Genomic DNA, 16,062 nt, shown 5'->3' on the forward strand with positions numbered 1-16,062 from the left:
GAGGCCAAAGTCACTGATCTTGGCATAGTGCTGCGTGACAAGCAGCACGTTCCTGGCAGCAAGGTCCCTGTGGACAAAGTTATGCTCCTCCAGGTACTTCATCCCTATAGACACCTGATGGACCAGCTCTGTGATGTTCTTGATGCTAGTTTGCCTGTAGATAAGCAAATGTTATTTTATCTGTGAATGTAGAAAGATAGGATGAAGAATGGAAAGCTGATCACATACAATCTTTGGAGATACCCTGAATTATGAGCATAGGTTTCAAAGAGTAAATTAATCAGACTTGAAATGTTTTCTCTACCAACATCTCAATTAGGAATAAACCTTAAACAGATTTCTGTTTCAAAACATGTGTCTGTGTTTTGCTGCCGTTTGGAAAGCTCAGTACACTTGTTGTTACTTACTTTACTAATGACCTATGGACGCTTCCAAAGGACATGATGCAATGGACAGGTCAAAAATGGTCTATATTTCTATACCGCTTTTTTGTATTGATGAACACTCAAAGCACTATTTACAGTACAGTTCTTTGCCATTCATACAGTGCTGCTATGGCCAGATCTATTTCTATTAGAAATACTTTGGAATGGGACTCGAACCTCCAACCTTCTGTTTAGAGGACGACCCGCTTGATCCCCTGAGCCTCAGCCACCCTATCCATCTAATAATCTGTGAAAGACCCTACATTAAGAAGATTGGTAACATTTACCAATACACTTGACCTGCAGGAACAATGATTCCAGAGAATATGTTGGAAAAATAATAAATATAATATGGAAACTATAATATATATAAATATACAACCCTATAACCTATCAAACTAAAATAATCTTTAGTAGTTTCTATGATAGAGAACGGATGCCTACTGAAAGATAACAATTTTGAATTTGCAACTTTAATACAAAAAGCACAGTCCTTTGACTCACCTTTTACAGATATCAGGGGTCACAATGGAATTTTGAAAAGTGAGGGGCACATGTCCACTGAGCAAATCATATCCTTTACCACTGAGAATGAAATCCCGTTCAGGAGAGTTTCAGGATCCTTTCGGAGCACCTACTTGTTTTTCTGTAGGAACTTGTTGAGAGGTCCGAGCTCAGCCAGCTCCATGACCAGCATGAGGTTCTCTGCCTCACAGATGCCAATCATGCGGACGATATAAGGATTGTCCAGCTGCTGCATGACGTTGGCTTCTCGCAGCATTTCCTCTCTCACCGACGGGTTGTGGTCATCATTCTTCAGAACTTTTACTGCAACAGGCTTTTCTGTCCTAATAAAGAGGAATGGTTTGTATTGACACTCACTACAAATGCACAAATCCACAAAAGCACACCAACACAAACAAGTATTCGCACAACACAATTAATAACACGACATAATGGAATAAGAGGAGACAAACTAAGTCTTTACATCAATAAACACAGCATGTATAAGAAAGGTAAGTGTTTTCATGTCAAGACACATCTCAGCAAGCACTGCTCTGACAGGGATGTTGTGTTTCTGGCTATAAGTATTCCTGGTCAGATGTCAAAAACCTGACACTGACAGAAAGCAGGAAAATCAAGTCAAGCCACAGTTGAACTGATGCATGTCTATTGTAGTGATTGGTAGGTAATGGCAGAGGGGACAACACTTAAATATGCTGTGTTTGTGTCTATGACCTATTGGTGGCCCCAAAGGACAAAGAACATACAAAAAGGAAAGCATCCTTAAGTTTTTGCTCTTTGTGTGTCACCATAGCAAAATAGTAAATACATAATAATGATTTACGACATATGAACTAATATCAACATTGGGCAAGATGTAGATATCTGACAGCAAGTAGCATTGCATCATAGTTGCCAGTTAAAAGGGGGGGAGTTGTGTTTGTGATTTGTATGTTGTGACATTATTTGACATACTTCCTCATCTTGTAGATGCCCTTCATGACTGTACCAAAGTTCCCGGAGCCCAGCTCTCCATCCTCCAAGAAGAGGCAGTTGCGATCCACTGTGGAGCTCCTGAGTTCGTCTGGGTCTGCGTATGGACTCTCATATACCTCTGTGTCCATTGGCATGGCCTCTGATGGAGAAAGAACCGGGTCACATCAGACAAGTAGCGATTTAGATACTAACATACAAAACGTTTTGATGTGGATACTATATCTTTTTAAACAAGCCCTTGATTTGAAATTAGTTCTTAATTAAGTGCCCTCATACGTAGGGAAACATGAATTGGGTTAAAACAAGTACTCTATTCTGTCCAAAGGACTTTCGTTGTCATGGTTACAAAAATGAAGATTAAATAATGGTTTCAAGATGATCATGTTCCTCGCTAAGACGAAAAGTTGTCTGTTGGAAATGGGAACTAAATGGGACAGGGCTCTCTGGTGTGACCTTTGTGCACTTTATATACCCAAAATCCTAAATGTTGAGCTTCCTTTACTTATTAAAAATAAATAATGAAAAGTTGCCTTTGTAAAATAATCCAGCAGGCAATTAAAATGTTCACTAAAATATATGTGCTATGGCAGTTTAGGTCTTTAGAAAGACGAATGTAATGCTTCTTCACAAATAATACTTTGTAAAAAACTAACAGGTGTGTACACATGTACAGATGACTCTGTGACGGCTCCACAGGATTATACCTTCAGAAGCAAAAAATAAAAATGAGCATTCAAACTTTTCAATCTGATCAGTCAAAGCATTTCGTCTGCTTCCACTGAACTGAGCTAATCTGAAACCAACATCTCAAAGTTTATCAGAGCTACAGCAGTCTTACACAAGCAGGCCAGCAAGGAAACACTGTGAAACTTTCTTTTTCATATATTTTTCCAAATTTTAAATAACTTACTTTTGGTGTCTCCTTGATTGTGGGTGAACCTTGTGTCATAAGCATTTGGATCTGTGGCGTTTCGAGGATGCCGGCTCTGTGATCAGTTATCAAAGGCAAAATTCCAGGGACCATACACAGGGAGAAAGACACGATTATTCACAGGGTACTCTGCTGAAATATCATCTGCAATGAGTGAAATCATTCCATAAACAGGCAACAACTAAATGTCTTTCTTATGCAGCAAGGAGACAGTCTTTATATGGACCCTGTATTACAGTGATTGACCGAAATGAATCAAGGTCAGATTAAAATATGTGTCTGTTAAATCTGCCAATTGGCAAAAGGAGAGTATATATATTTGTTTCTGGAGAACCTTTTTTAGTAATCAGTCAATATCACTCAATACATGGTGTCCATTAAATGGGCCATTGTATGAGTATCCATACAACAGGGGTTAGAGGAAAATAACAAATGCTTGGTGTTAACATCTTCCTTCACATGCATTCAAAGAAGGGGTATGGAACAAGTTCACTAAATGATTTACTGTTCAGATGTTCCTCAGGCACTTTGTAACAGCTCAGTGTCAATGATCTGCGAACGTTGAAACATGTTATAAGTCCCACACCCCTGCTTTAAAAATATAAACATCCAAGAACCTTTCTGAGTCTCCAGCAATGATGACTAGAGAACCACAGAAACATTTTGGATTTGGATTTATAGAAGTTAGAAATGCTGAAAAGGTGTGCGGTGCATAAAGCTTAGCTTTAGGTAACAAAGTCACAGGTTTCCGGCAGAAGTCATTCCAGATGCTGCCCCCTTCAATGATCACACCTAACATGACGGTGGTTTCCCAGTGTTTGAACGTCTAACCTCTCAGAGGTCTACTCAGAGGAGTATTTCAGGGAGTCCTCTTTTCACTGACACACTTTAACACCAAACACTTCATAAGGCTGACAAGGTTGTTCAAAACCAAAGGCTTCTCCGGGAAATGTCCCTCAGCACTGACACTTCCAATGGATCTTCTCACACTAAATATTCCACAGTCCACTGTGAGTGTTATGCTTCTGTGGCTTGTTGTTAATGAGGAAGGTGTGACCTCATATTGGACAGAGCATCAAATATTTATATTTTAATTAATTTCGACAAGGGATATAATACAATTTTAGATGTACTGATGACTTATTGAAATGATGTGGAAGGTGTCTTTAAATGACAAGTCGCTCAATTAATTACGGCTAACATTCACTTCCCTTCCTACACATTTAAGGTGGCACACACTTGTGATGTAAGAGAGTTCGCCTTATATCAACTGTTTTTCATTTTAATTCTGTTGTTTAGAAACTCACTAGATGAGTTGCAAAATATTAATATCAATTTGACTCAATCATAAGCTTCCCACAAATGCGGATTTCAACATGAGACTGAGACCCTAGTTTCAAGGTGATCTGACTCTGGTTGGTTACTCTGGTTCAGAGTTCCATGGAATCATATGAAAGGCTGTTTTACTGGAGAGGAGAAAGGTTTGCCTTGTTGGTAGCTGTTAGGTTATAAGGATTGATCAGCCTGAACATAATTTCATGACAATACGTTCGTTGTTGAGTTATTTCAGTGTGGACCAATGAGAGTGTTGATCCATGATGACATGTTTGGTCTTAAAGTGCACTTACAGCGGGAGGCAGCTCCTGAATGGGACACAGCAGAAGACTGCAGGCTGTGATTCAGCACTGAATGGCCTCTAATAAGTTTGTTTGTGTAGTAAGAAGCAAAATCACACAGGGAGAGAGTTGGGGTGGGGGGGGGGGGGGGTGGTGTTAAACACGGCGGTGACCAGTGGCTTTATGACAAGGCAGGAGGTGTGTCAGTGCACCTTTTTTCGGCCTGGAATGGGAACAAATTTGAACTTGGACAGAATTCCATCTGCTGCATTTTGCTAGAAACCAAAATGTCAGAGAGGTTATCAGTACGTGACCTGGTAATGTTACGGTCATTACAGTAGCACTCAGGACTCAGGAAAAGGTTATTTCTGAGACTAAACACTGAGTCTTACTGACTCTTTCAACTCTGAACCACAGAAAACAAAACAACACTATGGGTTCATTCACAATATATCATTCCCTTCCTCATTCTCCTTCTTTCTTTTCTTTTTTTACTTGGAACACCAAATACATGTTTCAGATCAGATAGATTAGATTTATATTATTTAGACATATTTCCACAACAGTAGTTCATATTTCAAAAATTCTATTAAACTCAATGTGTTACATGGAGCCAAACAGGTCTTACTTAATTCCTGCTCTTAATTATCGAATTGACAGACAGACAGACAGACAGACAGACAGACAGACAGACAGACAGACAGACAGACAGACAGACAGACAGACAGACAGACAGACAGACAGACAGACAGACAGACAGACAGACAGACAGACAGACAGACAGACAGACAGACAGACAGACAGACAGACAGACAGACAGACAGACAGACAGACAGACAGACAGACAGACAGACAGACAGACAGACAGACAGACAGACAGACAGACAGACAGACAGACAGACAGACAGACAGACAGACAGACAGACAGACAGACAGACAGACAGACAGACAGACAGACAGATAGACAGATAGACAGATAGACAGATAGATAGATAGATAGATAGATAGATAGATAGATAGATAGATAGATAGATAGATAGATAGATAGATAGATAGATAGATAGATAGATAGATAGATAGATAGATAGATAGATAGATAGATAGATAGATAGATAGATAGATAGATAGATAGATAGATAGATAGATAGATAGATAGATAGATAGATAGATAGATAGATAGATAGATAGATAGATAGATAGATAGATAGATAGATAGATAGATAAATAGATAGATTCGATCACCACACACACACACACACACACAAACACACACACACACACACACAGAACTTACAAGGGTAGTAGATAGTCCAGGATGGTCCCTTGGGAGTAGTGGCCGCCCTATCAGAATCAGATCAGAAGTATTTTAGAAGTTTTTTTGTTTTTTTATTAGTATCAGTGTGAGTATGAGCACAGCGTATGACACATGTAGATTAGATATGAACATTGATATACAGAAGACTTTGAAAGACAGTCATTTTTACCAACGTCTGCATCAGGTCTTGGACAGGCCTCTGTTAACACCCGCAGTAGGCCGTCTGGTTTGTATGAGTAGTGCTCCACCAGCTGTGGTACAGACAGAAGTTCACACGTCAGACACTGATCAGACTGAAAATCATTGTAATAATATTTTTAAGAGAACAATTTGGTCCCAGTCACCGGTGCATCAGACAGCAGCTGGGACACGTTCAAAACCTGGTGCTCGGAGTCACAGTTAAAGATAAACAGTATTTAATAGAAGAAATATGAAAAGTATTGTGTTAACCTGCCACAGGGTGTCAAATTTCTTGCCATCTGGGATAGACAGTTTTCCTTTCTTGTCCCTGTCAATGCGATAATGCATGACTTGTCCTTCATGTAGTAAACAAAGCGCGTAAGATCCTTTCAAATCTCTCTGTCGAATCCTGTCATCACAAGAAGAAGAAAATGAGAAGAAAGGGGACAACACCGACAAGTTCTGCTCAGTGCTCACAATGGATAAGGGACTAAATATAAAGATTGCCAATACGACAAATCCCAAAGATGGAGCCAAAGTGTTTGATGCTATTAAAAACAGCGTGAGAGATGATTGACAGCTGAGACTGACTCAAGGATTTGTATCTGCGTGACGTCAGTATGGTGACCCTGTCCCCCAATTACTACTGGCAACCTTCATTTCTAGGATATTTTTGCTTCATTTCTAGTAGGAGGAAGAGGAGACGTGTCGTCCATCTTTTACATACAGTTTATGCCAGGCCTCTCCAACTAATGACCAGTGGGCTGTATACTGTATACTGGGCTGTATCACTTTTGAAATTCCCATGGCCCGCAAGCCGCTCTGCAAATCAGACTAGCATATTTGTGATATACCTAAACTAAGATATATATATCTGTGCAGCCTTATTTTAAATCACTCCTGTTCATGCATGCAAACACACACACACACAGCGGCCACACAACTTGACACGCTTGCGCACTGACAGCCACAGTTTAATCAGAGGAACCATTATGTTAGTTAAGGTAATAGTGGATAGTTATGGAGAAGCTAAAATGTAATCCGTCTGTATTCTGGTTGATAATGTTAGCTTGTCATGATTTTATTAATATCTTATGAACCTATCTGCGGTCAGTGGGACCTGCAGACAGAGACCGCAGCAGGACGGAGGAGAGGTACTGAATCCTGTCTCATGTCCTTCCTCTGCAAACCACGTTTCTTTAGACAGTCCTGCTTTGTCTAAAACAGAGTGAATATTCATTCTTAATTTTCTAATTCCAAATTTTCATGTTAAATATATCACTAGATGTTATCAATCTTGTAGTAAACTTAGAAAATATGCAACAGTCAAGATCAGTGTGTATAAGGTGATTTTATGGCAAAATTGTCCCCAGGACTCCACAAGCTGGGTAGTTTTCCCCAGGGGCTTGTTACTCTATATCTTTTTGGAAGGAAAGCTCTGTCTAAGCTGCTTGAATCAGAGCCTGTGATTCTCAAAGGCTCAACAGCCTGGTGAATACTGTTGTTATATTCATCTTGTGTTCTACATTTACCTGAAAAAAACACATTATTCACACACATCATATGAGTACAAAGTATGAACCATGGCAACAGTTTCAGTGTAAGGTTTCAACCCTGTTGACCACTTCCACTGAGTTACAGGTGCTGTTTGTGGTGATAGATGACGGTAAAATGTGTTTAACTGGCCCATGACTTGAATACATACTGTAGTGAACAACACACATGTATTTATCACAGCAACTATATCAGTAGAAAATACATTGAGGTTACAGGAAAGCTTCTGGAGCTTCAACATGTTGTGTTTCTTTGAGCTCAAAGATTATATATATTGTGATCTGAGCTCAGCTTTTGTGATTGAGGCTCTTTCGTCAAATGTTTTTTTTTTTTATTCAAACCCTTTGAGTGACGCCCTTTTTTGGTCATATTGTTATGAATTATTGTTATTTTCTCATAACCCGCAAATATAATCTGGCACGACCTGCCACAAGGGCCAATTGAGTGATTTTATAACCAAAAAAAAAATGCAAATTCTGTACAGAAATTTGTATGTATCACTTCGTTTTTTAACTCAGGGATACAGTATTTTCTTTGATGTGTTGTCTACCTTGATTTTGATATGTTGATCATTGTTTGACAATTATTCTCCTCCTTAATTTAGACATGCAGCACCTGGAACACTTTATCAATATATATTTAATGTTTTAATCATTCAACTTGTTTAGAAAGGGGACAGCGCAGACCTCACCCTGCTTCAGTTGTTTGGCTACTTCAGGAAGTGAACTACCGGAAACCACAGTGAGTGTGTGCTTGTGTGTGTGTATATGTTTATGTGTATGTCTGTGTGTTAGGGTGCTCAGCAGTTATAAATTCTCCACCTCGTCTTCGCTCAAGTGTAACAAGTGTTAAATATATAGTACAGATGTTGCCTTTCAGCGTTTCCATTCATTTCACAACTCCCAATGTTACTTTGCATAGGTGCAAAACAACCGCACCACAGAATTACGAAATGTTGCAAGGAGTAAAGAAGAAATGTAAGACTGTACAGGTAGAGTTGTAGACAATGTGAACTGTTTCCATTGTCTGAACTTAGCAGTTTTTGTGGCTCTTGACAGGATATTAGTGCCCTTAGCAAAAACAAAATAGGAAAAAATTATGTGATTGAGACTTATTGTCCCATCTGATGCTTCTAAGGAAAATAACTATGACCTGAAAACTAAACAAGAACAAGTTAACAAATAAATTAGAAAAAAAACCTTGTTTGGAATAGGCTACACTACACCAGTGTTAATATGCCAACGTTTTAAAATTCTCTCTGTCCATCAAACATTGACTATAATGACCAACAGTCAGCAATTGTCAATCCCACTATTGCAATCTTAATGATCTTCTTGAATGTCCCATAAGTAAAAAACCCGCAGGAAGAACCTGCATCAAAGTAAGATGAGAAACCCACAAATGCCATGTCTACTTTTGCCTCTCATTTGCTTCATCAACATGGGTAGTGACAATATGTGGTGGGACTTTAAGCCACTGGCCCACGTCCACCAACATTTCCCAGTCTCAGGCCTGCTCCAACTGACCACTCCTGGTCAGTGGAGGCGGCCCTCTCTGTCCCTCTTCCCCCTTACGGACAAATCTTGTCCTTTGAACTTTGCTTTAATGTGTTGTTCAGTAACTTTTCTTGGATGGTTTCATGCTTAGGGATGAACACTTTGGTTTGATTTTGTGAGACCTTGCGTACCCGTGAATTCTAGATATTCTGAGCTCTGAACAGCTGTTCAGTGTTCAAATTCATTACACACTGTCAAATGTAAATGTACCCAAAGGCTTTATAAAAACTCTTGTAAAATACTTACAGGAATTTTCCATTTGTACGGAAGGCACTTTGTAACCTGGGCTCAGAGTCTTCTCGTGTAATTAATCCATGGAACCAAGGCATTCTTTCATGTGCAGTGGTGGCAATGAGTTTCTCCAGCTTAGGCCTCTGGCTGATGATGGCCTGCTCCAGAGCTGTCCCCTGAACACACACATGACAAATGAGATCTTATATCTATAATTGGACAACTTTAATGACCAAGTCAGAACTGTGGCTGGTTAGTAATACACTGGCTTTAACTATATACAGTGTGTGCAGATGCAATTGAGCGCATGAGCGATTATAGACAAATACTGTATATCAGCAAGTGAAGTACGATCAGCAGCAGAATATGACACAAACAAAAAATGGTGGGGGTGACCATTCACTTGTACACACACACACACACAGGCTCACGTACTTATAACAGTGAAACATGAGAAAAGACAAAGTCAGATTGTTTGACTGCTTGTGAATTTTTCGACCCACTTGACCAATGTTTTGCATTTAGGCTTGGCTTTGGTGAGAATAATGTTACAATAACAAACAGAATGATAGGGCGATAAGAGTAAGAGCTGACACTAACCTGCAAGTTCCAGGTCTGCTTTACATACTCCCTGATCAGTTTTTCCTTCAGGTCCTCAAACGGCCCCACCTTCGGTTGCATGTTCTTGGGCCTGTTGCAGGGCTTCTTGAGGAGACACACAAGGCCGTCCATCTCCTGTGAGTGGTGGTCAATCACATCCTCAGGGCTCATGTAGCTCTTACCACCAGCTATAGCATATGTTTCACTTGGTTCTCTTTCAATGGTGTAGTGGTAGCAGCGGCCTGAGTGCAACACAGAGAGTGCAAAGCCTCCAAGATAGTTGCGGCTTTGCCGTAGCAGGTACACACCGTTGCCAGTGCCTGCCTGATTAAGGTATCCTTCTGCGTCCTCCCGGGTGATGTTGCCATAGAAGAATGGCAATGTATGCACATTGTCAGCCATTTTGGCTTCTTGATGATGGCTCCCTTAAGGATGTTCCCCTCACAGAGTTCTGCCAGTGAGATGCAATAATCCTAAAAACAAATTACCGAACTCTGTCAGTGACATTTGATTTGCACCTCAGTGTAAAAATTCAAACAGGAACATAACCGCATGTGCAGCTCACAAACTGATCGTCGGGTCATCACTATGAGGTAAGCTACATACAGTATATATAAATATACACAAACCTGCTGTGCCTCAGCAATGAGCAGCCCTTTATGTGTATCCTGATTATGTTTACTCCTCTAAGAACTAGTGTTTGAGCAATATAAAAAATACATTGTTATGGTAGAAAATTATCAAAAGTCATAATAGACCTACAACTTCATAACTGCAACAATTTCCCTACTGATACTGCTATATATTTTGGGCGAGTATGTCGATTTTTTGTTATGACACATATATCTTAAAAATTTACTATTATTTTGTGCACATGTTTATGTATGTATGTTAACTATTGTCACCCAATATTTGTGCCTGTGTAACTTTTAGGTTAATTTAATTCAAATTTAAATGTAACACCTCCTCCTTTTCTCTTTAGAGAATAAGACAATATGTTTTACTGCAGCAATATCTTTTACTGATGGAATGAAGCATCATCTGAATCAATTCACCAAACATAATTTGAACTGAAAGAGATGACATGTGGAAAAAAGGCTGCTAGCACTGTTAACATCAGCCACACTCAGCAAAGTAAAATGACAATGTATAGCTGCACATGCTGGGATTAGACTGAACTCAGTTGTGTTACTTTTAGACTATTTGGCTAATCTACATTTCAGTTTACTTTACTTGTATTGTACATGAATCATAATCATATGTGTGTGTTTATGGGAACAGCTGAATAAGCAGCATCATTGAGGAAATGGCTGTGCTGAGTGATCTTGATAATGTGTGCACGCTGCTCTCCTCAGCCTGACATACGTCCCCGGTCTCTTAACCTTCCAAAACTCCAAAGCCTTCACACACTTACACTAGATTCAATTGACACATGAGGCTTCTGCAAAGTTTGCTGAACTATAAAGGGACAGTTTGTATGTCTGTGCTATTTATATGTAAATCGGTCATGTGTAAGTCTATACAGAATGAGATGCGTAGTAGCTTTAACTACTATAAATATGTTCTCACTCCATTTTTTTAAGGTTAAGATTTTGGAAGCTGATGTTTTTACAATTTTTTGTCAGAGCATGTCAAGCTTTATTAATTTTAGACAATACCTCTGACTTTGTAAAGTCTTTTAAACAGTATCTATATAACAGGAAGTCAGCGAACAGGAATGCATTTGGTTTTTAAAGATAACTGATTGAATAAAGAAATTATTATTAAAATATATTAATTCTTCTCTTACTCTACTGGCAGAGTTTCATTAGAAACTAAATGTATATTTGATTCCAACTATTAAATGGCCTTTTTTTGTTAATATGAAAAAAGAATGTAAATGATTTACAATAAGCCCAGTTTTAAGAAGTTTGTCAAATTGGGTATTTCTGATACTTGACCCTTTTTCTCTACTATATATCACGGGGAAATGCAGCTTTTACTGCAATACATTTATTGTCAGTCTCTTCGCAGATTAGAAGCATAGACAATGAATTTGTGTAGCACATAACACTTTCCAACACTGTAATCATCTCTCAACTCCCACGATTTCTGTGGAGCTCTTATAGCGGGGCCCAATCCTGAGGTCAGACTACTGAATTAAACTCAGTGATTTGAGTACACAACCATATATAAAGTAGTTAACTAGTTTCACCCCAACAAACCACAGTATTTTAATGCAATACACTTTATAAGAATATACCTTCGCAGGGGCCAGTTTCATAAAGAGGTATTTTGACTTTGATAGTAAACACATTTTGAGTATTTCTAAATTGGTATTCTTTGGAATATTTTGAGATATTAATGCTTAACATTAATATCAGCTGACTGTATTCTGTACAATACATCCGCGGCAAAAACAAACTTTGTACCATTATTCCATATTTTAATCAGTTTGTCTTGAAACCACACAAAATGATTCTCATGCTGTCATCTAAATTTCCTGAAACAAAGCTTGATTTCTGATCCAGAATAACTCAGCAAAGTGAGAGAGGCACATTGCCGGGGAGTAAAGTCTGCACTTACTGTGTCCGTGGTGAGGAAGAGAGTTTGATCCTCCTCTAGAGAACTTCTTTCAGTCCCTTGACGGTCTGAACAACATATGAACAGGTCATCTCACATTCAGCAGCTCCTGACAAACACGAAATGAAAGCCATGAACATGAAGCCGGCAGTCACACACAGTTAATCCTGTTTGTGTTTTCTTGCAGATTGGGTTTGGTCACTGACACATAGTGAGCTGCTCGAGCACTGAAGCTTCCTCATTTCAACAACTTCTTCTTCTCCTACTTCCCTTTTTTATTTTAACACTGACCAATGCGTCCGTTGCACACAGGAAATGATGGGGCAACTGTAATGAAAAAAACAAGTAAGACACCAACTTACAGATCATTGTATTTTTTATTTTAGTTCATGGCGGAAACAGCTGCTGAGAATGACTAAGAGTTAAAAGAAACAGAAAAGCTTTTATTTTAAAACTCTGATATGTAATATATAATAGAAAATAAAATATTAGCTGGATTGTTAGACAGGCCTGCAGTTTTATAATTACAAATTATAATGAATAATTTCGATTGTCATGCCATGGGTTTGTCACTGTTTTTATGTCTATAAGTATAGGTTTTTGTGTCAGAACCTTTACTACAAGGAACCAGTTACTCATTAACTTAATTAATTTGTATTGATTTCAATATATTTGTGTCTGTTGTACTCTGCGGACATTTTCCAAAACATGACAGCTAAATCTTATAAGAATTTTAATATGACAGTAGGCCTTTATAAGTGAGGTAATTTTTTTACTGTAACTATTATTTCATCCTAATGTTCCAAATGTATTGTTTTACATGAAACATTTATGCTTTTGCCCACATAGTGTGCACAAACCAGGTCATATGGAATTCTGACTATGCCACCAGTGAATTATAATATATTTAAATGTGTCGTTAAGAAATGATTTATTAGTAAATAATCATTTAATTTGAATAATAACAATGTAATTGGATTCACTGATGTTCATGCAGGGTAGTCTACTTATATAAATATAAAAAGACATCATATAAGCTTTTATATGCTTTGAAAGTGTAATTAACATCTATAGCTTTTGGAGTTTGCAGTGGGGTAAGAAAAAGTACATAATAAATACAACAAAATTGTAATATTTGCTTTAGAATAGACAGTAAAATAACTTTTAACTCTTAAAATGTGATAAACTCTTAACAAACGATTGTGGAGTGACTAGGCTAAGCAATTAACAGTAAACTTCTTGGTTTCATTTGTCTTTAATTTATGAATGTTATATAAATTGATTTAAAATATGTTTGTAGGTTTTATTTTCTTTCCCAATTAAATAAGGTTCAATCATGTCCTGACTAAGAATTAATTTGCATTAATAGGCTTACAGGAATCACTGATGACGGTTTGTTATTTGTGTGTTCATGCATGTGTGTGTTTGCTGGTTTTTATATGATGGTGTCTATAATCTGAATGCACCCTTGGGAACTCGTGCCACTGCAGGAACAGAAATCCCCCATGGGTCGAGACTGTGCGTGTTTGGGTGTGTGTGTATGTGTGTGTGTGTCTGTGCATGTGTGTGTGTGTGTGTGTGTGTGTGTGTGTGTGTGTGTGTCTGTGCATGTGTGTGTGTGTGTGTGTGTGTGTGTGTGTGTGTGTGTGTGTGTGTGTGTGTGTGTGTGTGTGTGTGTGTGTGTGTGTGTTTGTGTGTGTGTGTCTGTGCGTGTGTGCTTGTGGGTCAGTCATGTGTCACTACCAGAACATGTACACCACTCAGGAAGTGCACATTGGTTACTGTGTGTTCACTTTGTCACTGTTTCACTTTGTTGGGACCAGTTCAGCTTTTCTACCTCCAATTACTTTCCAATTGCAGTGAACATGTCATTTTCGTTACGATGTGTATACATGCATATTTAATGAACAATTCCTGAAAAGATTAAGCTACAATATATTTTGTTCTATAACTTTTGTTTATGATAACTGTTACTCTTTATATATACTGTATTATTATATAATCTCTCACGATGACACATATCAAAATCCTATCATCCCCTCATAAAATGTCCTCACATCCATTTCCGAGTCAACTCAAAGGTCACACTGAGTTTTCTTATCAGTACAAAGTCACAAAGTCAATAGTCTGCATGAATGTGTCATTTTTGTCATTTTTCTTCTGAAAATGTTTCCGTTTGTTTCAAATACTTTTTAAGAATTTTTTGGACAGTAACAAAGAAAACCAATGACTTCTTGAAAAACCCTTTGTGAGTGAATGGATCATGCTGCAGTGATGTGAATCCCAGTGTCAGAGTAAGAGTGAAAAGTAGAAGAGCAGCATGAAGGAGATGGTGCAACATTGTGACATTTCAGACACAGAGACAGGCGACATGCGTCTTCAATCATCTTCAAGGGCCTTCAGCTTTGTTTGGACTTGTTGCACTGAGGAATGGAAAATGTCACCATATGATTATCCACACCTCACACTGTGCGGGCGTTGCACTGTCGCCTTATTATAACTTTTTCAGAAGACTTAAATCTCACACTCTTAGGGAAGTGAAGTGTCTTCACTTCCTCTGTTAGTAAGTGGTCTGTGTTTTCAAAGCTTCTGTTTTTACATTGAAATGTCTTTTGAGTCCTCTCAGTAACAGAATGATAAATGCTCAGTTACAGGTTTTACCATTCTGTCACTCAGAATTCCACTATCTTTCTTCATATGTGATGATAAAGGACTTGAAAATTACCCTTGTTGTCGAATTGCTTGCAGAGCTCACAGTAAATTCTTTTTCTATTCAACAAAAAGTCGAGAGATGACTTTTGAAAAGAAGCAATAATGATATCCAAAATCCCCTTTATGATTGACCTATACTTTATATGGCTCTGCCTAATGAAGCAACAGAGCTAACATTATCAGTAAGAAAACTCGCTCAGTCGGTGTGAAAAAAGTTGCTGCTATTGCTGTTTTGATGAATAATCATGCATGGTGTAGAAATCATCAAATTTGTAAAGAAACAACATGACACCTGGGAGGGTTTCCTGGTTTATCAGTGCATAGTGTTGCAGAAAACAGTCAGCTCAGCATTGGCAGAAAAGATCAGGATCATGTTTACGTTTCTTAGAAATCCATCCAACACTCTCAACAGTGCATACATCTAATACACTGTAAGACCATATCAAAGATTAAAGCAATTTAGAAAATATAGGCTGCACCATCAAGTGTAGTCCTGAATTTGAACATAAACATTCACAGTTTTCAGACCCCTTCACTTTTCTCACATAATATAATATAATAACATTTGGTGAATAAGGGATATAAACAATACATTAAGATCATGAGGATATGAATTTTAATGGAAGGATAAAACCTACACCTAACTGTAAAATTTATTTTAAGATTGTATAATATAACAGTCTCTAAAGTAGAAATTAATTTGTGCCACTTGCATTACAAGATGTGCTGTACAAATGTGCTGTACTGAGGCTGCCAATAAACTTCAAATCCCAGTCGGGAATAAAGAGTGTCCCTGTGACCACAATTCTTCTGCACACATTACTCTTATAATGTGTCTTCGGCAGGAATCTTTACAGGCTCACAGCGTCCCCTATTGATG

General features: G+C 38.3%; 1 protein-coding gene across 2 annotated transcripts in view; it reads right to left on the reverse strand.

Annotated features, from left to right (window-relative positions):
• The window catches only part of syk (spleen tyrosine kinase), a 15,918-nt gene extending 3,233 nt beyond the window's left edge, over positions 1-12,685 (reverse strand). Inside the window, exons 1-11 of one of the 2 annotated variants that reach the window (XM_061072428.1) lie at positions 12,474-12,685; positions 9,909-10,381; positions 9,324-9,484; positions 6,238-6,376; positions 5,957-6,038; positions 5,767-5,813; positions 4,685-4,747; positions 2,836-2,911; positions 1,905-2,064; positions 1,064-1,273; positions 1-154 (exon numbers count right to left, since the gene is read on the reverse strand). The exon at positions 1-154 is cut by the window's left edge and continues 36 nt beyond it. In XM_061072428.1, the coding sequence (XP_060928411.1) occupies positions 1-154; positions 1,064-1,273; positions 1,905-2,064; positions 2,836-2,911; positions 4,685-4,747; positions 5,767-5,813; positions 5,957-6,038; positions 6,238-6,376; positions 9,324-9,484; positions 9,909-10,310 (1,494 nt within the window). In that variant the 5' untranslated portion in view covers positions 10,311-10,381; positions 12,474-12,685. The remainder of the gene's footprint in view (positions 155-1,063; positions 1,274-1,904; positions 2,065-2,835; positions 2,912-4,684; positions 4,748-5,766; positions 5,814-5,956; positions 6,039-6,237; positions 6,377-9,323; positions 9,485-9,908; positions 10,382-12,473) is intronic. The other variant, XM_061072429.1, reaches the window with a different exon arrangement.
• Positions 12,686-16,062: the final 3,377 nt, after the last annotated feature.

Source organism: Limanda limanda, chromosome 1 (assembly GCF_963576545.1).
Source record: "Limanda limanda chromosome 1, fLimLim1.1, whole genome shotgun sequence".
NCBI lineage: Eukaryota > Metazoa > Chordata > Actinopteri > Pleuronectiformes > Pleuronectidae > Limanda > Limanda limanda.